The sequence below is a fragment of the Dipodomys merriami genome, unplaced genomic scaffold, assembly GCF_024711535.1.
Source record: "Dipodomys merriami isolate MVZ:Mamm:240054 unplaced genomic scaffold, mDipMer1.0.p SCAF_25, whole genome shotgun sequence".
NCBI classification, from domain to species: domain Eukaryota; kingdom Metazoa; phylum Chordata; class Mammalia; order Rodentia; family Heteromyidae; genus Dipodomys; species Dipodomys merriami.
This window is the reverse complement of record NW_027203937.1, coordinates 16974843-17001242: the sequence shown is the minus strand read 5'-3', so window position 1 is coordinate 17001242 and position 26400 is coordinate 16974843. Positions and strand designations below refer to the sequence as shown.

The following is a 26400-nucleotide window of genomic DNA, read 5'->3' as shown; positions in this document are numbered from 1 at the left end:
CATATTGAATGGATATTTATTTCAGGACATGCCAGGTCAAAATAAAACCAAAGAGTCAATCCTTGCTTTTAACAATAATATTGTATTATAAAAGCACTTTATAACTCCATCCCATCTTTGAGTATAAGTTACGGGTATGTGGGCTAATGATTTTCTGAAAGCATTTCTCTATTCAGATCCATAATCCAAGTGCTCTCTGAATATTACAAGGTGACAGTAAGTGAGAAGTGGAGGACAAAGAGGAAGATAGGGCAATAAGGTTTCCCCAGTGAAGGGTTTTGTTGCAATGAGTAGATGAGGAAGTATGAAGTTATTTTTCTTTTCATCTTTATACTGTGTTAAGTAATGCTTACAACATAAATTCAGCAGGCCTTTTCTGAGCTGTAACTCAGAAGTTTTTCCCCTGCAAACAATGTATTTACAAGTGTGTTTATTAACTTTCACAGCAATCTCACAATAACTAGTAAAGATTAAAAGGGTGCACTCCTAGTATACTGGTTTGCAATATTTTAAGAGAAATACATATTGCCATGGTGATGAAGCTCTAAACAGATTCAACAAAACACAGAAATTTAAAGTTTTTAAAAGAGAAAAAGAAATAAATATCACCAAAAAGATTAATTGTAGCTTAAATATAAAACTAAATCACTATTAACTAAACTATACAGATCTAATAAAAAGAAAGACCAGCCTGAAAGACCCAACATTTAAAAATGCTAAAAAATAAGGCATAAATCTGTGTAATATTGACTTTTTATTTCCATTCTTTTTCCTCTTCAATATATATATGCTTTTTCTAATCTGCTGTTAGGGGCTTACAAGAAAATTTCCACCTTCAAATTTGACCTCAAGTATCCAGTATAGAGTATTTGTTATACTGTGAGGGTTCTTTCATTCATTGGTAAGCTTCAGATATCATTATTTCTATTAGTTATAGTAATTTTAACCATGGTGCCAAATTTATTCTTCCACTGGTTTTTCTTAAAGGAATTTGTCTTTTATAATGCCTTGCCTGCATAGCATTTTTTTAAAAAGCAAATAAAAATGAGTGATATCTATTGCTTAGAAAGGTAAATGTTGGTGTTGGGGACTGCGTGTGCACATGTAGAGAGTAACTATCATGACAATTTAACAGGCTTGGGAGAAATATCTCATTAGCTTTTTATGATTTTATCATGAGGAATTAAGTATTAAAAACCTGTTCTGAAGCACCTGGTTACTTTTCTCTCCCAGAGTCTAATAAAGCACATTCAAAAGGGTCACAAATACATTTTATGTTCCCCTATTTTTAAGTTCTCAGTTCATTTTGAACTTAACACCAGAACCCTTTCCTCATTCAAAGCACTGCCCACAATAGCTGAGTTCTGACCTCAAAGAAAGTCTAAGTAATTTATATCAGTGTTTAAGAATAGTTTTGGACATCTTGGCCCATAGCCTAGAGCAAGCAAAAGGTATTTCTAGTGGCTTGGTTGGACAATCGTTTGTCTCTTGTTTGCTTTGTGGGAGGATATAAACAGGGAGAGGAAAAAGGAAAGGTAAGAAAAGCAGGGAGAGGTCAAGTGGGTAAGCGACTGCCTCTGTGAGCATACAGCTCATTAACCAAGCCACGCTCATAACAGTTGAGGTTTCCATCATTTTAAAGCACATTATCGTTAACATTAAAAGGGAAGAAATGTTAAGAAAATGTATCTAATCTTTGAAGTTATCACTGGAATATGCTGGAATCTTTTGGCTTTTTTTTAAAAAATATAAATAATGAAGACACTGACTTTTTTTTTTTGTGCTTGTGAAGCTAATAGATCATCTCCACGAGACAGGCAGCAATGATGAATTGCAACACGTTATTACTGAAGGGAAAGATTTAAGCCAATATTCACACTGCAGTCAATGAAACAGAATGGGGCCAAAGCAGTGAGCTTCTGCAGATGGGTTAAAGATGCCTTGGGAGATTAGCAGGAACAGCCTCCTTCAGTGACTGGTTGCTCCTGAGGTTTTTCCAGTTTTATGTCAATCACTGAAACAAAAGTTAAGGAGTAATAATTGGAAAAGCATAATTCTGAGTCCACTGAATTCTGACATATTTGGAAAATCTTGAGTCATCTCAGCATACAAGGTGCTCAAATGAAAGAATTTGCTTATATCTGTTATTCTACAGGAGCAAGGAACTATATGAAGATGATATTCCTTAAAGAATTATCTATACAAAATAAACCTGACAACAGCCTATAAACAAGAGAATTCCAATAGTAGGGGGAAAATTAATAAATATTGGCACTTCAGTAGACCACGTTATTCTATTAAAAGTAATAAAGACCTGGAAAACATTTATAAATGGAAAGAGGTGAATACTAAATATTATAAGTTACGTAGCTTAATAATAATGTTTTCCTATTGAAAGAGGCTATATAAGGAAAATATAGAATGCAAATAACAAAATCCTGAGAAATAACTGTTAATAATGAAACACATCTAATGATATTCCACAAAGTAGAGGTTAAAATGCAGTTTTGCTCTCACTTGTTTTTTCCTCTTCCCTTCTCTTCTCTCTTCTCTTCCTGTCCCTTTTTCCTTCCCTTCAACAATCCATTACTTTCCCTACTCCCTTCTCTTCCTTCCCTTCTTCCCTTTTTTGGGCAGTATTGAGGATTAAACTCAAAGGCCTGAACTTACTAGGAAAGCAAGTACCTTACAATCTGAGCCATATCTCCTTTGGCTTTGTTTTTCAGATTTTTTTGGGTAACTTTGCTCAGAGCTGGACTGCAATCCTCCTGTTTGTCTTCTGAGTAGCTAAGACCAAAGACTTATACCATCATAGGCTTGTTCAGATTTTTTTTTTTTTTTTTGGTCGGCCATTGGGCTTGAACTCTGGGCCTGGGAGCTGTCCCTCAGCTCTTCAGCTCAAGGCTTAGTGCTCTACCACATGAGCCACAACGCCACTTCTGGTTTTCTGGTGGTTTATTGGCGGTAAGAGTCTCATGGACTTTCTTGCCCGGGCTCTGCCTCCTGAGTAGGTAGGAGGATTACAGGTGTGAGCCACCAGTGCCCAGCCGGATTGTTTTTGAGATAGGGTCTTGTTAACTTTTGCTCCAGCTGGTCTCAAACCTTAATCTTCCTTTCTGAGTAGCTGGGATTGCAACTGTATGCCACACTGCCTCTCTCTGAGTTATTTTTTGCCCATGCAAAGAGAGAGCTCAAAAATGCTAGAAGTAGGAAAAGTAAATATGATATACTGTAGGAGGAAAACCTAAAGTTAGTGGAATTTATTTATTTTTTATTTTTTATTTTTTTGTCGGTCGTGGGGCTTGAACTCTGGGCCTGGGCGCTGTCCCTCAGCTCTTCAGCTCAAGGCGAGCGCTCTACCACTTGAGCTACAGCGCCACTTCCGGTTTTCTGGTGGTTTATTGGAGATAGGAGTCTCACGGTCTCTCCTTGCCCAGGCTGGCTTTGAACCGCGATCCTCAGATCTCAGCCTCCTGAGTAGCTAGGATTACAGGCGTGAGCCACCAGCGCCCGGCCCAAGTTAGTGGAATTTAAACTGAAGGAAGAGACTGAGATTCTAAATTTCCTGCTCACTGAAAAGCAGGCATGTGGCAGGGAGCAGGGCTCATACCTATAACTAGCCACTTACTTGGGAGGCAGAGAGTAAAAGCAAGTCTAGGTAAAAAAGTTAATGAGCCCCATTTCAAACCAGGCATGGTGATTCATGTCCTCATCTCAGCTCTGCAATAGATTATAGAAAGGTCTAAGGCTGCCCCAGGTAAAGCCTTGAAAACTAAAGCAAAAAAGGGCTAGTCATGGCTCAGGTGGTAGAGTATGTGCTTACAAAGTACAAGGCTTGAGTTCAAACCTCAGTACCAACTACCTAGCCCACCAAAACAAACAAAACCAAACCCCAAACAAAATAAAAACCACTACTCTCGCTGAGTAATTATTGTGACCAGCTAGCTGTAAAGAGTGTACATGGATAACTAGAACCCAAAAGCTGTAGAAAAACCTTGTTTCTATACACTGAAGCCATCAATTCTGGTCTGTAAAAGGCAATAGTCTAACATTCCTTAGCCAACCAAATAAAGGTCTAACTACTAGCAGTAATAATTTTCTGAAGAACCAAACAGGATACTGTCTTCTCTGCTTCTGTCCTGGGTGCTTTCCATTCCAGGCAAAGCTGCTGCTACACGTCGGAAGAGCTGTGGGAGAGAGATATTATCAAGGTTGATGACTCAGGATCACAAGTTAAATGATGTGGCTTCTGGGTTATTCTTCTCTTGGACTCTAAAATGCCTATATTTTCTATGCATAAATATGTGAAATACATGCCAAATACAAAGAGTGAATAAAGTCATGGTCTCTGCTATCATATGGTAAGACAAGATATTAACATAACAAACAGTTCTGAAATAAGCAGCAAAATGTCATAAAGTACTACAGAAACAGAGAACACATCATTCATTTAGTAAGTGGAAATTCTAACTTTTATAAAGGATTGTTTCAAATTCAATGTATTAAATCTATAATGAAAGTTTGCATAGTCAAAATTACTATTGACAATTACTTAGAAAAGTACTATTACAAATCAATTTAAGGGAAGTGGCGCTGTAGCTCAAGTGGTAGAGTGCTCGCTTTGAGCTGAAGAGCTGAGGGACAGCGCCCAGGCCCAGAGTTCAAGCCCCATGACCGACAAAAAAAAAAAAAATCAACTTAAGACCTGTGAAACCAATGCAGCTGGCCTTTCCTCTACCTTCTTTCAGTGAAGTAGGTGGGCTGTTTTTTAGTATGATTCTAAAATACCAAGATCAGTATAAATACCCCCAACTGGTGAGATACTGTTCTTTAGCTTTTTTTTTTTTTTTTTGGTCAGTCATGGGCTTGAACTCTGGGCCTGAACACTGTCCCTCAGCTCTTCAGCTCAAGGCTAGCACTCTACCACTTGAGCCACTGCACCACTTCTGGTTTTCTGAGTGGTTTATTAGAAATAAAGAATGTCATGGCATTTCCTGTCCAGGCTGGCTTTGAACCGCAAACCTTAGATCTCAGCCTCCTAAGTAGCTAGGGTTACAGGCATAAGCCAACAGCCCCCAGTTTTACTATGCTCATCTTAAATGTGTTTTTTAAAAAACTGGTTGTGGGGCTTGAACTCAGGGCCTACTTCTGTCTTTGAGCGCTTTTGCTCAAGGCTAGTTGCTCTACCACTTTGAGCCACAGCTCCCCTTCCAGTTCTCTGGTAGTTAATTGAAGATAAGAGTCTCATGGACTTTCCTGCCTGGGGAGGCTTTGAACTTTGATCCTCAGATCTCAGCCTCATGGGTAGCTAGGATTACATGTATAAGCCACTAGTGCCCAGTTTAAATGTATGTTTTTAGTTTTGTTTTTTGTTTTTGTTTTTTGCACTTGTGGGATCTGAACTCAGGGCCTGCCAGCTGTCCCTGAGCTCTTTTGCTCAAGGCTAGTGTTCTACCACTTTAAGCCATAGTTCCATTTCAGGTTCTTGAGAGGTTAATTGAAGATAAGCGTCTCACTATGACTTTTCTGCCCTGGCTGATTTTGAACTGCCATCCTCAGATCTCAGGCTCCTGAGTAGCTAGGAATACAGGAGTGAGCTACCAGCGCCTGGCTTAAATGTGCTCTTAAAATAAAACTTTGGTTTCATTCTCTCATCTGGGAGTTCCAGGAATTTTTCTTCCTTGACTAAATTATATAAGCCAACAAAGCACAAATTCTAGAAATAGAAACAGAATTCTAACATATATGTAACACATTTTGTAAGTTAAGAAGGAAGCTACAGTAGAGCCGGTGGTTCACGACTGTAATCCTAGCTACTCAGAAGGCTGTGATCTGAGGATCACAGTTCAAAACCAGCCCAGATAGGAAAGACTGTGAGACTCTTATCTCAAATCAGCCACCAGGAAACTGGAAGTGGAGTTGAACCTCAAAGTGGTAGAGAACTAGCCTTGAGCTGAAAGATTCAGGGACAGCGCCTAAGTCCTGAGTTCAAGCCCCACGACTATTCCTCCCACCCCACTCCCCAAAAAAAATCAAGGAAGTTACAAAAGAAATTTTAAAAAGCAGTTCTGTTCCAAGAATTCCAATAGCAATTTATACTGTGAGATACATTTGAATGACACCTAACTCAAAATAGGAAATTAACTCATGTTTCAAATACCCCTTTATATATATAGTTGAAGATAATTCATTACAATATTTTTAGTGTACCTGTGTTTTGACTAACCTGACACATTTGGTCAGGTGTGAAACTTTCCATTTGTGTTATCAAGTAAGTTATCAAAACATCAAGATTTTGGAGCATTTTGTATTAGGATGTACAAGTTATACTTCAAATAAAGCTGTTTTAAAATGCTAATAAAATAATCAGCATCCGAGGAGTTACCTAAATTTGGAAACTATTAAACCTAATAAAGATATTAGCCATCAACAGTTTTCTTTACAAGCTATCTAAAGATTCCAATCCTGTAAATATTGATAGAAGGACATAACTTCTATAACTACTAATTTTACAGTAGGACATGACTTTTTTTTTCTGTCAATCCCGGGGCTTGAACTCAGGGCCTGGGCCCTGTCCATGAGTTTTTTTTTGGCTTGAGGCTAGCACCCTACCACTTTGAGCTACAGTGCTACTTCTCATGGACTTTCCTGCCCAGGCTGGCTTTCAACCATGATCCTCAGATATCAGCCTCCTGGGTAGCTAGGATTATGGATGTGAGCCACCAGGGCCTGGCAAGACATAACTTCTATTATTCAAAATCCTAAATTGTCTATAGGTTCTACAGGTTCAGCCACTTACACTTACTATGTATTTCAGTTAGGCTCTAGGAATTTTTTAATATATTTATGGTTTTTAAAATTTTTTCGGTGCTAGTACTGGGGCTTGAACTCAGGACCTTGTACTTTTTTGTTGTGTGTCTGTCATGGGGCTTGAACTCAGGGTATGGACACTGTCTTGAGCTTTTTTTGCTAAAGGCTAGCACTACTACTTTGAGCCATAGTGCCACTTCCAGTTTTCTAGTGATTAACTGGAGATAAGAGTCTTGTGGACTTTCCTGCCAGGCTGCCTTTGAACCTTGATCCTCAGATCTCAGCCTCCTGAGTAGCTAGAATTACAGGTGTGAGCCACCTGCACTAGCTACCTTGTGCTCTTGCTTAGCTTTTTCAATCTAGGCTGGAGCTTTACCACTTGAGCTACACTTCCTCTTCTGGCTTTTTTTTTTTTTGCTGGTTAACTGGAGGTAAGAGTCTCTTGGATTCATCTGCCTAGATGGCTTGGAACCTCAATCCTCAGATCTCAGTCTCTTGAGTAGCTAAAATTATAGGCATGAAATGCTGGTGTCTGGTTGGAATATTTAATTTTGGAGAGATTTTTTTTTTTTTTTTTTGGTTGGTCGTGGGGCTTGAACTCTGGGTTTAGGCGCTGTCCTTGCTTTTCAGCTCAAGGTGAGCACTCTACCGCTTGAGCCACAGCGCCACTCCTGGTTTTCTAGTGGTTTATTGGAGATAAGAGTCTCATGGACTTTCCTGCCCAGCTGGCTTTGAACCGAGATCCTTAGATCTCAGCCTCCTGAGTAGCTAGGATTACAGGCATGAGCCACTGGCGCCTCGCTTAAGAGATTTTCAATTTTTATTACTTTAGTAAGTGGTATGCACTATAGCAAGTCAGGTAACCATTACTCTATGATATTGCTTTGATTAAGTAAGCCAGTGAGCTTTTGGCTGACCCCTATTACAGAAAATAGTCTGGTAGTCAGGCTCCGGTGGCTCACGCCTGTAATCCTAGCTACTCAGGAGGCTGAGATCTGAGGATCTCGGTTCAAAGCCAGCCCGGGCAGGAAAGTCCAGGAGACTCTTATCTCCAATAAACCACTAGAAAACCAGAAGTGGTGGTGTGGCTCAAGTGGTAGAGCACTCACCTTGAGCTGAAGAGGGCAGGGACAGTGCCCAAGCCCAGAGTTCAAGGCCCACAACCGACAAAGAAAGAAAGAAAGAAGGAAGGAAGGAAGGAAGGAAGGAAGGAAGGAAGGAAGGAAGGAAGGAAGGAAGGGAAGGGAAGGGCTGGGAAGGTGGCTCAGTGGTAGAGCGCTTGTCTTGCATGCCTGAGGCCCTGGGTTCGATTCCTCAGCACCACATAAGCAAAAAGAAAAAAGCCGGAAGTGGCGCTGTGGCTCAAGTGGTAGAGCGCTAGCCTTGAGCTGAAGACCTGAGGGACAGCGCCCAAGCCCAGAGTTCAGGCCCCATGACCGGACCCAAAGAAAAGAAAAGAAAGGAAGGAAGGAAGGATAGTCTGGTAATCTATCTACATTTTCTTACTGTTCCCCACAAAACACTCCTACTATAAACACCAGTATATTCTTATTCTTTCTCTCTCTGTCAGTGAACTCAGGGCCTGCGAGATGTCCCTGAACTCTTCTGCTCAAGGCTAGTGCTCTACCATTTTGAGCCACAACACTACTTCCAGTTTTTGAGTAGTTAATTGAAAGTAAGAGTCTCACAGGGACTCTTGACTGGACTGGCTTTGAACTGTGATCCTCAAATCTCAGATTCCTGAGTAGTTAGGATTACAAGTATGAGCCCACCGGCACCCAGCTACCAGTATTTTCTTAAGCAACCAAAATGCACTTTTTTTTCTTTTGTCAGTCATGGGGCTTGAACTCTGGGCCTGAGCTCTGTCCTTCAGCTCTTCAGCTCAAGGCTAACGCTCTCCCAATTGAGCCACAGTGGCACTTCCAGTTTTCTGGTGGTTTACTGGAGATAAGAGTTTCACAGACTTTCCTGCCCGGGCTGGCTTTGAACCTTGATCCTCAGATCTCAGCCACCTGACTAGCTAAGATTATTGGCGCCCGGCCAAAATGCACTTTTATAATCAGTTAAATACTTGCTTTATTTATTGTAGTCTTGCCATCATCAAACTCTGAAATAAGGGAAGTTTACCTTTAAAACAATGAGGTTTGAATGAAGAATGAATATCGGAAACTTATAACTTTATAATGATAATACAATAGTTACCTTACATAAAATCTAAGAAGTTTGGGCAAATTATTTCCCTTTTTCCAAAAAATACATATTTTTTATATAATTTTTCACTTCTTTGACAATATGTTGCTAGATCATGAGGCCTGCTGTTGCTAGCTGTTGCTAATTGGAAGAAAATCTTACACTAGAGAATAGCAGGCACACACAATTATTTCATGTTTTCTCAATTTGGTAACATCATCTCATACTCAAAGGACACTTACCTGCTTTACGTTGTATCCTGCTTTTGCACTGGTTTCAATAAACATGACATTCAGTTCTTTGGCTTTTCTTTCTCCCTCCTCAATTGACACTTGCCTGTAGTAAAATGAGTTAAAAGACAGACAAATTCTTACTTTGTAAATATAACCTAAAGGTGGCAAAAAAGTTCTAAAAACAACTTTTGATATAGGTGGCTAGCTATACAGCAAAACACTTTATGCATTTGCAAAACACTTAAAGTTTGTATAATTCTGGGGTTGAGTGTGGCTCAAGAGATAGAGATCTTGGGCTGAGAAGGTGGCTCGGTGGTAAAGCGCTTGCCTTGAATGCTTGAGGCCCTGGGTTCGATTCCTCAGCACCCATAAGCAAAAAAAAAAAAGCCGAAGTGGTGCTGTGGCTCAAGTGGTAGAGCGCTAGCCTTGAGCTGAAGAGCTGAGGACAGCGCCCAGGCCCAGAGTTCAGGCCCACGACCTGACCCAAAATAAAACCAACAAACAAAAAAAGAGATAAGCGAGATCTTGCCTAGCAAGCATAAGGCACTGGATTTAATCCTCAGTATTACAAAAAATTGTTTTTTAAATCACATATGTGTGTGTATGTCTGTGTATAGTTATACTTAACTGATTTTTAAAAAAGAGTTAAAAAAAACTAATTTGCTTTGAGCAAAAGAAGGGGTGACATTGTCCAAAAAGAAATGTACTCTTGGGGCTGGGAAGGTGGCTCAGTGGTAGAGCGCTTGCCTTGCATACCTGAGGCCCTGGGTTCGATTCCTCAGCACCACATAAGCAAAAAGAAAAAAGCCAGAAGTGGCACTGTGGCTCAAGTGGTAGAGTGCTAGCCTTGAGCTGAAGAGCTGAGGGACAGCGCCCAAGCCCAGAGTTCAAGCCCCACGACCGGACCCAAAAAAAAAAAAAAAAGAAAGAAATGTACTCATTACCTGACTTATGAAATGTTAACCCCTCTGTATATTATCGTTATAATAAAATAGAAAAGTTAATTTAAAAATCTGCTTTTACTTGGCTGAATTCATCTATAATTGTTTTCCCTTTTTAAAAATGTGGGGGCTGGGAAAGTGGCTCAGTGGAAGAAGATTTGCCTCACATGCATGAGGCCCTGGGTTTGATTCCTCAGCATCACATAAACAAAAAGCCGGATGTGTGGCTGTGGCTCAAGTGGCAGAGCGCTAGCCTTGAGCTGAAGAGTGCAGGGAGAGTGCTCAGGCCCAGAGTTCAAGCCCCTACTGCCAAAAAAATGTGTTTAAAACTTTGTAGCAATGTAGCTCAGTAATAGAATACTTGCCTAACATGCACAAAATTCTGCATTTAATCCTCAGAATTGCAACCTACACCCAAAACCTACACTTAATTGTCTGCATTTTCCTTTATGTTAAATCATATGCATTTAGCCTTGTAACTGAACTCTCCTCTCCCCCCCCCCCCCCCCCCGAGCTTTACGGTTCAAAGCTAGCATTCTGCCACTTGAGCCACATCTCCACTCTGGCTTTTTGGTGATTAACTGGAAATTAAAGAGTCTCAAAGACTTTCCTGCCCAGGTGGCTTTGAACTGGAGTCCTCAGATCTTGAATAGGTAGGTTACATGCATGAACTACTGGCACCTGGCTGTGTAAAATAATTTTCATTGCTAGACATCACCAAAATGTATAAAACTACTACACAACTGTTAAAAATACAATTGTTTTCAAATTTTAGACTACTGTGAAAAATATTGCTCTAAACATCTTTGCGCTTAATATTTTGTGTACTGTGGGTCATTTTCATTAGGATGGATTTGTGGATTTCTGTAATTGAACAAGTTGGTAAAAGGCATGAATGATAAAACCTCAATATAAAATGATACTTTTACAGGGTACATAATTATCAGTGTTTCAAATAGGGAGTTGTTCAAGTATTAGATTATCTCCTTTACTCTGACATTCTTAGTACCTTGTTGGCATATAGGTACTTAATAAATATGTAAATGTTCTAATTAACCAGATCTTAACTGACAAAAATTCTTTCTACAACAGAGAAAATAGCAATGGAGGAAAATTTTCATAAGCTTCCATCACATTTATCTACCATTTTACCTGTGTGTCCTTATATTCTACTGTAGTTCAATTACTATGGAGTAACTGTCCTTACTCCCAATACTTACAACTTGGGTACTAGATTCCATTACCCTCTTGTCTCCAAGAAGGTATTATTGTAGGGGGTAGAGGCATGATTCAAATGGTAGAGCATCTGCCTAGCAAACACACAGCCCTGAGTTCAATCCTCAGTTCCACAAAAAAATTAAGATTATGATTCTGTAAATTCTCCATGCTCTAAAAACAAGGATATTATTACCTAACATCTCAACGTTTAGGATTTTACTACATTAAATTGTTTTGTTCTCTCATTTTCGCTATATTTGTACGTATAAATAGAAATACTTAGAAAAATAATTTGAGGATTGTGGTTCAAAGCCAGCCCAGGCAGGAAGTTCATGGGACTCTTATTTCCAATTAACCACCAGAAAACTGGAAGTGGTGCTGTGGCTCAAGTGGTAGAGTGATAGCCTTGAGCTGAAGAGCTGAGGGACAGCGCCCAGGCCCAGAGTTCAAGCCCCCTGACTGACAGGCTCATAGACTCTTGCTCTGGCTGGCTTCTGTGATCCTCATATCTCAACCTCTTATGTAGCTAGGATTACAGCATGAGCCACCAGCACTTAGCTAATTTTTGAAAAACACTTAACAGTGTGAGAGTAGATTGCCAATATACAGACATTAGTCCCAAACATCTCAGTACGATGAATTTCCTAATAAATAATGACAATTACTTAGTATCAATATCATACAATCATTAAATCTACAGATTTTATTCAGGTTCTGCCAACTGTTGTTTATAGCAACTACTTTTCTAAACAGAATTTTCTCAACTATTTAGTTATCTTGTCATAATTATTGGGGAGGTGTGAGAACAGGAATCAGAAGGAGGAATGATTTAAATTAAACATATGACAGTAATTGTTCATCATCAAATTTGCCTATTTTTTAACTAGAGAGCTTCTTTGAGTTGGTTTATCAAGTCTATTACCTAATAATCTTTTTTTTTTTTGGTCGGCCGTGGGGCTTGAACTCTGGGCCTGGACGCTGTCCCTCAGCTCTTCAGCTCAAGGAGAGTGCTCTACCACTTGAGCTACAGCGCCACTTCTGGTTTTCGGGTTGTTTATTGGAGATAGGAGTCTCACGGTCTCTCCTGCCCAGGCTGGCTTTGAACCTCGATCCTCAGATCTCAGCCTCCTGAGTAGCTAGGATTACAGGCATGAGATACCAGCACCCGGCTTTACCTAATAATCTTCAATGGCTTCTGTAATTTAAATATAACAGAATATTTCTTCAAATAACCCTGCCTACCTTCCCACCCCTGGGGAAAAAAGTGTGTTTTTAGACTACTTTGAGTAGTTTCATTCATTCATTTTGGTGCCAGTACTGGCACTGAATTTGAGGCATAACTACTGTCCCTTAACTTTTTCACTCAGGCTGGAATTTTACTTCTTGAGCTACATCTCCACTTCCAGCTTTTTGGTAGATAACTGGAGATAAGAGTCCCATGGATTTTCCTATTCAAGCTCGCTTTGAACTGGGATTTTCAGATCTCAGCTTCTTGAGTAGCTAGGATTACAGGAATGATTTACTGTGGTGGTCAGGTGTGACTTATACCATAGGAACAGCTCTTTATTTTATTTTTATTTGTGGATGGTTAGCTTGTTTACTTAAGTCTTTACATATTCTAAATAATGTTACAGCAAACAGGCTTGTAATATATAGTTTATATTGTATGTGCGCGCGTGCATGCGTGCATGTGTGTGTGTCTACACTGTCCTGAGGGTTGAATTCAGGGGCTGTCCCTAAGTTTGTTTTTTCTTGAGGCTAATGTTCTACCATTTAAGCCACAGTTCCACTTCCAGCTTTTTGATGGCTAACTGGAGATGATCGTTAGATCTCAGCCTCCTGAGTATCTAGGATTACAGATACGCACCAACTATGCCTAGTACCCAGCATAGTTTGTATTCTTTTTTTTTTTTGGTCGGTCGTGGGGCTTGAACTCTGGGCCTGGGCACTGTCCCTCAGCTCTTCAGCTCAAGGCGAGTGCTCTACCACTTGAGCTACAGCGCCACTTCCGGTTTTCTGGTGGTTTATTGGAGATAGGAGTCTCACAGTCTCTCCTGCCCGGGCTGGCTTTGAACCGCGATCCTCAGATCTCAGCCTCCTGAGTAGCTAGGATTACAGGCGTGAGCCACCAGCGCCCGGCTTTAGTTTGTATTCTTAACAATGTATCTTGGAGAGATACAAGTTAGATGTTAGAGAAGGGAAAAAAACAACTCTGTTTCTTATTGTGTTTACATCACTCTATGTTGGCCCAGTTGTCTATGAGTATACATTCCCCTGCAGTCTTGCTAACAGAGAAGTTCACCAAATTTGAAATCTTGGCATCTGAAAAGAAAAAATGTTTGTCTATGTAGTTTCATCATATGGTTTTGAGATTTGAACTCAGGCTTTGAAATTGATAGTCGGGTACTCTATCATTTAAGCCAGACCCAGTCCTAATTTGTATTTCTCTCAGTAAGAGGAAGATTGTTTTATAAATATAATTTAAAGGTAAATATTCCCTCTATGAACTGTGAATATTTCTATTTTTCTACAGTGCTGTTTTTCTTTTTAGAAGTCTTTTATTACCTATTAGATACTTCTTATATAATTTACAGATACTTTCTCCTGTTTGCCACTTACTTCATGGTGTTTTCATATAATTGCATTTTATTAATATTTGCACTTATTTTCTGTCATGGTATTAGCATTATAAAGCACTAGAATTTGGTCCCATACTTTTTTTTTTTTTTTTACATTTAAATCTGGTTTGTGAAATCTGTTCCTGTAGGAGGACTTGAACCAATTTTATCTTTTCCTATAGGTTAGTTATCCCAATCCATTTACTTACTTTCCATATGCAAATAAATGTATTTCCAGATTTTCTATTCAGTTCCATATACTAGTAATGCTGCCAGACCTTGTTTAAGTATAGGCTTTATAAATATTTTATTTATTTTATTTTTTTTTTTTTCCGGTCGTGGGGCCTGAACTCTGGGCCTGGGCACTGTCCCTCAGCTCTTCAGCTCAAGGCTAGTGCTCTACCACTTGAGCCACAGCGCCACTTCCGGCTTTTTTCTTTTTGCTTATGTGGTGCTAAGGAATCGAACCCAGGGCCTCGAGCATGCAAGGTAAGCGCTCTACCACTGAGCCACCTTCCCAGCCCTATAAATATTTTAATACATGAAATGGCCAAATGCCCATCTGAATTTTTTTTTCAAGTCTAGCTTTAGGAAAAAATAGCTATTGGCATCTGATCATTGGATATGTTCAATTAGAAATAAATTTGCGAAGCCAGGTGCTAATGGCTCATGCCTGTAATCCTAGCTACTCAGGAGGCTGAGATCTGAGGATCACAGTTCAAAGACAGCCTGGGGAGGAAAGTCTGAGATTCTTATCTCCAATTAACCACCAGAAAACTGGAAGTGGCAGGGTGGCTCAAAGTGGTAGAGCCCTAGCCTTGAGCAAAAAGAAGCTCAAGGACAGTGCCCAGGCCAGAAAATTAACATCTTTACATTAAGTGTTTCTATCCAAGGGCAGAATATGTCTGTGTATATGTTCAAATCTGTATTATTTCCTTAGTGTTTCTGTTTTCCTAGTATAGATTTGAATAGCATGTCAGTTTTACCTGAACTCTTTTAGCATGTTTATTTGCTGTTAGAAGTAAGATTGCTGGGCACTGTTGGCTCATACCTGAAGATCATGGTTCAAAGCCAGTCCAGGGAGCAGAGTTTGTAAGACTCTTGTCTCTAATTAGTGACCAAACAGCTAGAAGTGGAGCTATGGTTAACTGGTAAAGTGTTAGCCTTGACAACAAAAAGCACAGGGACAACACCCAGTTCCTGGATTCAGGCCTCAGGACAGGAACCAAAAATCTCCAAATTTCTAATTTTGGTAACTAATTCTTTTTTTTTTTTTTTTGGGTCCGGTTGTAGGGCCTGAACTCTGGGCCTGGGCACTGTTCCTCAGCTCTTCAGCTCAAGACTAGCGCTCTACCACTTGAGCCACAGTGCCCCTTCCGGCTTTTTTCTTTTTGCTTATGTGGTGCTGAGGAACTGAACCCAGGGCCTCATGCATTCCAAGGCAAGTGCTCTACCTCTGAGCCACCTTCCCAGCCCTTTGGTAACTAATTCTTACTCTTCATTTAATTTGACCTGAAAAGGGATTTGCATAGTTTATCCATCTCTCTTTCCCTTTCCACCCTTTTTTTGTTGTTGTTGGTCGTGGGGCTTGAACTCTGGGCTTGGGTGCTGTCCCAGCACTCTTCAGCTCAAAGCTAGTGCTCTACCGCTGGAGCCACAGCACCACTTCTGGTTTTCTAGTGGTTTATTGAAGAGTCTCACGGAATTTCCTGCCCTGGCTGGCTTTGAATTGTGATCCTCAGATCTCAGCCTCCTGAGTAGCTAGGATTACAGGTGTGAGCCACCAGCGCCTGGCTCCCTTTCCACCCTTAACATCTCATATGCTCTCTGCAGTACTGGGGCTTGAATTCAGGGCCTCATCCTTACTAGGCAGGCATTCTACCACTTCAGTTATGCCTATAATTCATCATTAACTTCTCTTTAAAACATTTTCAACTTCCTCTAGAATATTTTACCCTACCCAATATTTTCTCCTACTTTTGTGGCCTTCTTTTCTTCCTTTGTTCAGGCAGTTCTTCCTCATTTCCTTAACTTTTAAATTTATGGCTCTCAACCAGGAACAAAATTTTGGCTGTCACAACCTGATGTGTATGTGCCACTCAAATCTAATAGGTATAAGCCAGTGATGATGCTAAATATCCTATAATGCAAAGAGCAGTTCCCACAAGGAAAGAACCACCTAAAATGTCAATAGTACTAAGGTTGAAAAATGATGTTTTAAATACCTGATGCTTTAAAATGGCATTCTTTAGTCTTCTCTTCTCTGCAACCACTTCCCTAGTGATCTCTTGAAGTTTCATGACCTATATAGCCTCTGACTCTGAAACTTACATAACTATTTCTGGGTTTTTTGTTTTTGTTTTTGTTTTTTTTTTAGTAATGAGGCTTGAACTTAGGGCCTCAGGCACTCCGTCAGCTTTTTTGTTCAAGGCTGGCTCTCTACCATTTGAAACTACACCTCTGCTTCAGGCATTTGGTGATTAACTGGAGATAAAAGTTTCATGAACTTGTCTACCTGGGCTTTAAACTGAAATCCTCAAAGTTGCTCTCAGCCTCCACAGTAGCTAGGATTATAGGCACAAGCCTCTATCTCTGGCATGAAATTTACATATCTAGTTGCCTTATTGCTCTCAATCCCAGATTCATATTTTACTGCTCTAAACTTATTAGGCAATCTTGTTTATCTTATTTACTCAAGCCAAAAATCTGGGTATCCCCCTTGACTATTTCTTTTCTCACACCCTACAATCTATCCACCAATCTGTATTCCATTCATTTCATCTTTATATCCTAACAGCTCTATCTTAAAAAAAAAAACAACACAAAAACCGAATTTAATCACTTATTATATAAACTACTGTTTTCCTGGGTAGTTAACATCATTTCTTTACAGTCTAATTACTTTCCTCACTGATTCTATAACTTCTCTACATGGAAAATTATTCCTCTACTCAAGCCTCTAATCTCATTTAGAAAAAGTCTCCTACTTTTTCCTTGTGTGATCTGGTCTTAACATCTGTAAAGAAAAATCTTATAGTTAAACTCTTTCTATTATCCTCTTTACAGAGCTCTATGTGGATTTTTTTTTTTTACAGGTCCTGAGGCTTGAACACTGGGCCTGGGTGCTTTCCCTGAGCTCCTTTTGCTCAAGACTAGTACTCTAGCACTTGAGCAACAGCGCTACTTCCAGTCTTTTCTGTGATTTAATTGGAGATAAGAGTCTCACAGACTTTCCTGCTCAGGATGGCTTCAAACTGCAGATTTCAGCCTCCTCAGTAACTAGGATTATAGGTGTGAGCCAACAGTACCCAGTGATAGTGGATTTCTGAATTAAGGATTTTCCATCTTCTGAACCTATTGTCTAGAATTACTTCTTCCTTCAAGATGCACAGTTATTCCCCTCTACACAGCTGACTCCCTTATTTCCTTTGCATCTTTACTTGAAAGTCACTAGTCACCTTCTCAAAGAGATCTTCACTGTTAACCTATCTAAAATTTCAAACCTACCCCTGGCATTTCATGTCCTCTTTCCCCTGCTTTATTTTTCATCTTACCATTTAACATCATCATTTAATAACCTATGTATTGACTTTTGTTTTTTGAGAATGGGTTTTGCTATGTTGTCTAGACTGACCTTAAACTCATGTTTCTTTTGTTTCAGTCTCAAAAATAGCTTAGATTATAGGTCTATATTGCTGAACCTGGCTAGATTTGTCTAGATCATTTTCTTTCTTTCTTTTTTTTTTTTTTTTTGGGGGGGGTGGTCATGGACATGAACTCTGGGCCTGGGAGCTGTCCCTCAGCTCTTCAGCTCAAGGCTAGTGCTCTACCACTTACTTGAGCCACAGCACCACTTCTGTTTTTTTCTGCTTATGTAGTGCTGAGGAATCAAACCCAGGGCCTCATGCATGCAAGGGAAGCACTCTACCACTGAGCCACCTTCCCAGCCCCTAGATCATTTTATTAAATAAAAGCTTTCTGAAGTTTCTGGAAGATGATTTGTCCTTTTTGTGTAATACTCTATGTTGCAGAGGAGCACTTGAGACATAGTGATTTCAATAAATACTTCATAAATGAATGAACACTGGTCTAAAAATTCTACCAATGAAGAAGTCTAGGTGGAAATCCTTTTGGGTTTAGAATCTTGAGTTTATTCACTAGACTAACTATATGTCCTCCTAATTATTAAAGTGAGTTATGGTAATTGGCCCAAATGTGGTCTGTGTCAGAGCCATTTAGGAAGACCTTTATATATCCAAGTGCCCCACCCAAGACAATACTAAATCATTGTATCTACAGGTAGGACCAAATATCAAAAGCTTTAAAAAATATTCGTGTGGGGCTGGGAATGTGGCTTAGTGGTAGAGTGCTTGCCTAGCATACATGAAGCCCTAGTTTCGATTCCTCGGTACTACATAAACAGAAAAGGCCAGAAGTGGTGCTATGGCTCAAGTGGTAGAGTGTAATTGAGCAAATGGATCTCAGGGATAGTGCCCAGGCCCTGAGTTCAAGCTCTAAGACTGGCAAAAACAAAGAAACAAACAAAGAATGTTAAAAGCAGGCCAGCCACTTGTGGCTCATGTCTGTAATCCTAGCTACTCAGAAGGATCGCAGTTCGAAACCAGCCTGGGCAGAAAAGTCCCTTATGAGACTCTTACCTCCAATTAACCACTCAAAACTTGGAAGTAAAGCTGTGGCTCAAAGTGGTAGAGTGCTAGCTTTGAACAAAAAGAACTCAGGGACAACAGCTGAATTCAAGCCCCACAAGTAACAGAAAGAAGAAAAAAAAAAGCAGGTATTTAAACCAAGGATTCTACAGTGAATATTAAGACTTTTTTACATTATATGACTTGAATATGGCTTTGCTCATTTTACTAAAGTATCACAATCAAGCTATTCAGTTCAGCTACAGAGGTTGATTCAACTATACAATTTTAAACACAAACACACCACCGCCACCACCATTAAATATGGTAAAACTATCCCAAAAAACCCTGAGTATAAACATTAAAATTTTAATACTTAACTGGCTTCAGGTATAAATATTCTCACATAGGAGTTATTTGTTCATGGGTTTACATGAAATAAAAGTAATTTTTTCTTAAGAAATTAATTGAGTTGGGCACCAGTGGCTCACACCTGTAATCCTGCTACTCAGGAGGCTAAGATCTGAGGATTGTGGTTCAAAGTCAGGCAGGAAAGTCTGTAAGACTCTTATGTCCAATTAACCACCAGAAAACCAGAAACTGCATGATTGGCTCAAAGTGGTAGATTGCTAACTTGAGTAAAAGACCTCAGGGATGGTACCCAGGCCCTGAGTTCAAGCCCCATGATCAACAACAAAAAAAGAACTGAGGTGAATGTTTATGCTTGTTTAGATTCACACAATAAAGGCTTGTGTAAAGGGATTAATATGTCTCTTTTCAAAATTTCTTTAGTAAACAAAAATGAGCTAATTCTTAACACAGTAATCAAAATACCAAAAATCACTCCATACCTCTTGTCAGCAAGATCTGTTTTATTTCCTACTAGCATGATGATAACATCACTTCCTCTTTCTGTTCTGACATCATCAATCCACTTTGTAGTTTGCTGGAATGAGTTAACATCTGGTATAGGAGGATGGACAGAGGAATTAATGTTACTGAAAATGTCTCCTCAAGTAAAGGACACCACTCTCCCACAATCCCCTGGAAGTTGAAAGGGGGACAGCACATTAAGAACCCACTTTTAATGTGCCTACAACATAACTCCATTTTATCTGATTGCAACTGTCAAGTGATATAAACAAATCTATATTTTAAAAATCCTCAAGGTTCATTTTAATGTAAATTTTTTGACAAAAACCAAATGAATACAATGTACTATATATAGTTGGAAAAAATTTAAAAATTTTTGGGGCTGAGAATGTGGCTTAGTGGCAGAGTGCTTGCCCAGCATGCATGAAGCCCTGGGTTTGATTCCTCAGTACCACCTAAACAGAAAAAGCCAGAGGTGGCCCTGTAGCTCAAGTGGTAGAGGCTCAGGCACAGCACCCAGACCCTAAGTTCAAGCCCTAGGACTGGTCCAAAAAAAGAAAAGAAAAGAAAAACACTTTGAAATCTAAGGACAGGGGATGGGATCCAGTATAGTGGACTAGAGACAGGGCAATACCAGAGCTCTATCTGCTCATTCAGAAATACAAAGCTCTAACCCGGAAATCCAGCTTGAGAGTGGACACCAGGGAGAGGCAGGCAGTCAGGGCCTAATGCCAATTTAGAAACATCAAATTTATAACTCAGAAAGAGGATAAAAATTGACAAAACAAGTCCACATAACCAGGCCCAGCCCAGCCCACTGGGCCACAGTCTGCAGCTCTATGTAGATTGCTGTTGTCTACACAGCGATGGGCCCTACTCAGAATGAAATCTAAGGACAGCTATGACAGATAATATGGTGTTACATTGCCACAATGCTTTTTTTGATCACTTATACATATCAAATATGACAAAGAAAGCATTTCCAAAAGTATGACAGCCAGTAAGTCCCAACACAACCAGAAAATTTGAAAGCCTTTAAACAACTTTCAGTACCACTGTGTTTGCATTGCTTATGCAGTTTGTGATCACTTCAACTTAGTTTGTTTCAATACTTAGTTCTAACAAACTTCATCTTTTCTAAGATTGGATTCTAAGGATTTTTTTTAAAGTAGATATTGAAACAATGCACTAATATTGTAAGGAAAATACAAATTTCACTCACTTTCGTTAAAGTAAGCACAAACCTTTTAAAGCTACAAAACTGGTCAATGCACAATAATAAACACATAAAAAAAGTAGCAACCCAAAGTAAAGCTGCAAGAGAAGAATGACTGCATATAGCTCCTATTCAAAATAAGAAAGAAAAATTCTCAAATGCAATCTTTTAACTTCTAATTTTGCCACTGCAATTACTGTTAAGTAGCTATGACCTCTGATTGAGCAAATACACAAAAATTTCTAGCAATAATATTACTAGCTCAAAGAAGTCCAAGATGTTATATATCTGTTTTCTTATTAATTATGGGACACTATGGAATGATGTTTAAAATTGTGTGTATGTGTGTGTGTGTGTGTGTGTGTGTATAATAAACCAATCTATAAAGACAATTTCAATCAGAGAGCACCAACTGTTAGTCACCAATGCTCCACAGAAAATTCAGTCACTTAAAAGATGAAAGGCATTATTAAGTCTTTGGGAAAAAGAAAAAGACCATTACTTGTTTCATTTCCCATTTTAAATTTTTCTTAGAAATAAAAGTGTAATGTGTTAGCAACAAACTAAGTCAGTCACAGAATCCAGATATGATTCAAATAAATACGATTAATAAAAAAGTGCACGCTATGTTTCTCTGTCTTCCTCTATAGAGAGAGAATGGCTAGAACAGGGAAGCAGAGAAAAGCTGGCTAGTAGAAGCTTTTAATAGCCTCAACAGAATCCATGGAGAATTTGGAAAACGTGGTAAGAGTTAAATGCAGGTTACTTTAGAGAAATCTCAGATCAGATCAAATTAAATGAAAAAAATATTCCTTTAGTCATAATAATTATGGGATAGCTTACGGATAACAGAATAGTAAGAAAGTCTTGAAAAGGATTCATAATTGGACCTGAAAGACAATTTCTGGGGTGAAAAACCTGCATCATCGAAATAAGCCAAATATTGATATACTTCTGACCCGGTTGGTCTGTGATAAAGTTTACTATGATAAAACTTATTTTTACATGCCAGTAAGGAAAACAAGCACAAGACAAGAACATGCAGCTAAGCTAAAAGTTGAAAGGAGATTAGAGATGCATAATTCCCCCCCCCACTCACTTGTGATATCATAAACAACAACTGCCACAGTGGAGTCACGAATGTAGCTAGGAATCAAGCTCCTGAACCGCTCTTGACCTGCAGTGTCCCATAATTGCAACCGTACCTAACAACAAAATCAGTCAAACAAGCAAAAAAATAAGAAAGGTCAACCCATTACAATATACCTACTTGTGATATCGTAAACTACTACAGCTGCAGCAGAATCACGGATGTAACTGGGAATGAGGCTACGGAAACGTTCCTGACCCGCAGTATCCCACAGCTGCAGCCTGATCTGTGGGATGGGAAAAAACAAATAAAAAAAAAAAAACAAAACCAAAAAAACAAACAATAAAAAAACCCTAATGCTTAAAAAAAAAAAAACTAAATAAAAGAGAAACAATGTTCTTTGTAAAGGAGAAAGATGAGTAGTAGGAAGATAACTCAAGTAAAAGGTTTGCAGGGAAGGATGAAAATTACTCTTTTCAATGAATGAAAAACTCTTTTTTTTTTTTTTTGGGGGGGGGGGTCCGGTCGTGGGGTCTGAACTCTGGGCCTGGGCGCTGTCCCTCAGCTCTTCAGCTCGAGGCTAGCGCTCTACCACTTGAGCCACAGCGCCACTTCCGGCTTTTTTGTTTTTGCCATATTATGTGGTGCTGAGGAATCAAACCCAGGGCCTCAGGCATGCAAGGCAAGCGCTCTACCACTGAGCCACCTTCCCAGCCCCGAAAAACTCTTTTCAAAAGGAAACAATATTAAAAATTTGCTTGCTCTGAAGGTAAATGACTGAAAAATGTTATTGTAAAAGATTTCAGAAAATCAGAAACAGGATTTCTTTTTTCTCCTTGTAACTACTTTGAATCCATGTCTTCCAGAAGACATAAAGCAGACTCTTGATATTCACACACTGAGCATAAAAAAGGAACTAAGGTAAATCAGAATAAAGGTATTAATATTTCTTTTTTCTGTCGGTCATGGGACTTGAACTCAAGGTCTGGGTGCTGTCCCGGAGTTTTTTCCTTCAAGGCTAGTACTCTACCACTTTGAGCCACAGCGCCACTTCCAATTTTTCTGGTGGTTAAGTGGAGATAAGAGTCTCATGAACTTTTCTGCCTGGGCTGAATTTGAACCCCAATCCTCAGATCTCAGCCTCTTGAGTAGCTTGGATTACAAGCGTGAGCCACTGGTGAGGACTAGGAATATTTCTTTGAAAACCTCTCTGAAGCTATAATCAGTCTTCTTTGTTGGCCATTGACTACTATGTTTATGTTTCTATTAAAATTTTCTTCCTGAACATAATAGATAATACAACAAAATGTGAAAATATTTTTTTGTAATCCTACACAAATTTCACATATCACATGACAGAACAAAACCTGAAAACAAGTATCAAGTTCTCTTACCATTGTAAAGTAGTTTCCATACTTTAAGAAATGGTAGGTTACATATGAAAACAAAATATATATTTAAAAATTCACACATTTAAGAAATAAATTTGGAAATATAATGGCGCCTTTTGGGTACAGGTTCCAAAAGAATACATTTAAATTATTTACTGTTTATGTGACAGAAATCTCTTCAAGGAGTAATGCAATTGAATACAGAATTAATTTAAAGTTAACACTCAAAATGATAAAAATAAAAGCACACTTTCTCCACTTGTCAACATTGGCACAAATCCTATTCTGACAAATATTTGAATTCACAAATATATAACTATATATTTGAATTCACAAATATATAATATTCAAATAAAATGTTCCTTTTTGGTGTTGCTAATGTTTAAACCCACAGATCAGATCAAATTAAATGAGAAAGTAGATATTCCTTTAGTCATAATAATTATGAGATAGCTTATGGATAATAGAATATTAAGAAAGTCTTGAAAAGGATTCATAATTAGACCTGATAAGACAATTTGGAGGGGAAGGGGGGAGAGAACCTGGCATCGTAGAAATAAAGCTAAATATTGATATCCTTCTGCACTTACTAGGCAGATGTCCTAACCCACTCATATCCCCTCACCCAAATGAAGTCTTTCAAACTGCATCAAGAACAGCACTCAAAAGATTTTTAATGTAGTTCTAATTTCTTCATGAAAATTTTTAAAATTTAACTCTTAAAATTATCTGTTGTCATTTTTCCAAATCATGGTGGTAAGTTTTGTTTAACAAAACAAGAGACATCAGGATTTTAGTAAAAAAAAAAACCACAAACACGAACACAAACCCTTGGCTTTCTCTCCCACTTTGGATCTCACTTAGAGATTAAAAATAATAATAATAATAATAGTACTAAGAACAAGTAACTTACTCTGCAATAACAGTTTTCCAAAAGATCTAACTTCAGTAACAAAAAAAGTACTTCTGAAGGTGACAATCATGGATTATAGCTTTGACCAGTTTTTGAATCTGAATTATTGCATAAAATTGTACACCAAAATATTACTCACTGTTCGATCCTCTAAGTACATTGTTTTTGATAAAAAGTCAATGCCAATAGTTGCCTGTAGAATGAAACAAAATAGAAGTTAACAAAAATAATAGTTGGATGATAGCCACAAGTTTAGAGTACAAATGGGATTTATGAATATAGAAGAAATAATGAATGAACACATATACATAGTCAAGTAAAAATGACAATATTTTCAGTGATAATGGCTTTGATATACTAAACACTTGCTATTCCATGTTAGAAATTGTTTCAGGATCTTTACTTGATCATATGTGAATTGTAACTACAACATTCCTAAAGGGTAACCTTTTCCCCCTAAAGGGTAAATTATTTTCATCCCTGTTTTTCTCATTTTGCAGATAACAAGACAATGAGAAATACAGTTTACATATTTGTAATTGAATATTGAAATTTTGTATTTGTTTAGATTTCTCAGTGCTTCCCAGTCAGAATGGTTTTAGTGCCCCAGTAACAATTTTATAAATATTGCTGATGCAAACTGTTATTCTGTCTAGGTCACTTGTCCTAGTGTTTATTGGAGATAAGTCTCAAGGACTCTCCTGCCTGGGCTAGCTTTGAACCATGATTCTCAGATCTCAGCCTCCTGAGTAGCCACTGGCTACTCAGGCGTGAGCCACTGGTGCCTAGCTATCCCCATTATCTTTTCACATGATGGGTTTAATGTTGATTGATAGGAGTTACCTAAATCAATTATCTCATTTGATATACAAAAAGTCAATTTTCTATCAGGCATTGGTGGTCCATGCTGGCAATCTAGCTACTCAGGAGGCGGAGATCTGAGTATCACTATTCAAACCAGCCCAGGCAGCAAGCAAAGTCTGTGAGACTCTTTTTTTTTTTTTTTTAAATTTAATTTTATTTGTGAACATACTGTACAGAGGAGTTACAATTACATGGGCAGGATAATGCGTACATTTCTTACCAAGCATTGCAGCCTCCTCCTTTGTTTACCCTTCACATCCCTTCCCAGCCTCCCCCCTCCCCCCCAATCCCAATCCTTCTCCTTCCCCCCCATTCCCCCGCTCCCCCCACCCCCACCCCCGTCTGTGAGACTCTTATCTCCAATTAACCAGCAAAAAGCCAGAAATGGAGCTGTGGCAAATGGCACAAGACAGTACCTAGGCCTTGAATTTTGGCAAAAGATTGAGTTCTGGCCCCAGGACTGGAAGAAGAAGAGACGAAAGAAGGAGGAGGAGGAATAAGAAGGAAGAAGAAAGAGGAGGAAGAAGGAGGAGGAGGAGGAGGAGGAGGAATTTTTCTAATTCTGACATTACTGTCATGTTTACTAAATAAAACTCTACACAGAATTTACCAAGCTGAGTTATTTGGCTATCCCAAAGGACACTTTTCACAAGAAAAGGATGGACAGATACATCTTTCCTGTTAATTCTTAATTTCAGAATAAGTAGAATGATTAGCTATCACTCAGTGCAAATGAGATTCTCATTTTGGCTTCTTCCAACAGAGAATTTTGCAAAATTGATGGACTATACCCATTTTCATAATGGAGTCTTTTAAAGCGTAAGAGTTTTAATAAAGTTCAATTTACCAATTCCTTTCTTTAAGGATCATGTTTTTGAGTTTTTTTTTTTCCAGCCCAAATCTTTTATTTTTTTTTTTTTGGGGGGGGGGTCCGGTCGTGGGCCTGAACTCTGGGCCTGGGCACTGTCCCTCAGCTCTTCAGCTCAAGGCTAGCGCTCTACCACTTGAGCCACAGTGCCACTTCCAGCTTTTTTCTTTTTGCTTATGTGGTGCTGAGGAATCGAACCCAGGGCCTCATGCATGCAAGGCAAGCACTCTACCACTGAGCTATCTTCCTAGCCCCTCCAGCCCAAATCTTATTTGTATTTTATGTTTTATGTCTTTATGAGAATCCAGGAAAGAGAACACTAAAGGGAAGGAAAGAACAGGGAAGGGCTGACTGAAGAAGAAGAGTTAAAGAGAGTAGCTGGGCAGGGCCAAGAGTTAGCTTTAAAGCCATGAGATGGATAGGGCTTCCTGAAGCAAACTTGGCAGGTTCTCTAGCTGTTTGGCCTACTTATTTCATGGAACATATTTCCTTCCCAGAGAAAGCAATCAATTCTCCCCAAACTCATAAT

The 26400-nt window shown here is 39.0% G+C and overlaps 1 protein-coding gene across 2 annotated transcripts in view; it reads right to left on the bottom strand.

The window, feature by feature from the left end:
- Rab6a (RAB6A, member RAS oncogene family) overlaps nucleotides 1–26400 on the bottom strand; it is a 66490-nt gene continuing 40090 nt past the window's right edge. Inside the window, exons 3-8 of one of the 2 annotated variants that reach the window (XM_070035038.1) lie at nucleotides 24279–24332; nucleotides 22016–22121; nucleotides 19508–19619; nucleotides 9243–9336; nucleotides 4121–4187; nucleotides 1–2014 (exon numbers count right to left, since the gene is read on the bottom strand). In XM_070035038.1, coding sequence (XP_069891139.1) covers nucleotides 1950–2014; nucleotides 4121–4187; nucleotides 9243–9336; nucleotides 19508–19619; nucleotides 22016–22121; nucleotides 24279–24332 — 498 coding nt within the window. In that variant the 3' untranslated portion in view covers nucleotides 1–1949. Of the gene's footprint in view, nucleotides 2015–4120; nucleotides 4188–9242; nucleotides 9337–19507; nucleotides 19620–21844; nucleotides 21951–22015; nucleotides 22122–24278; nucleotides 24333–26400 lie in introns of both variants that reach the window. The other variant, XM_070035037.1, reaches the window with a different exon arrangement.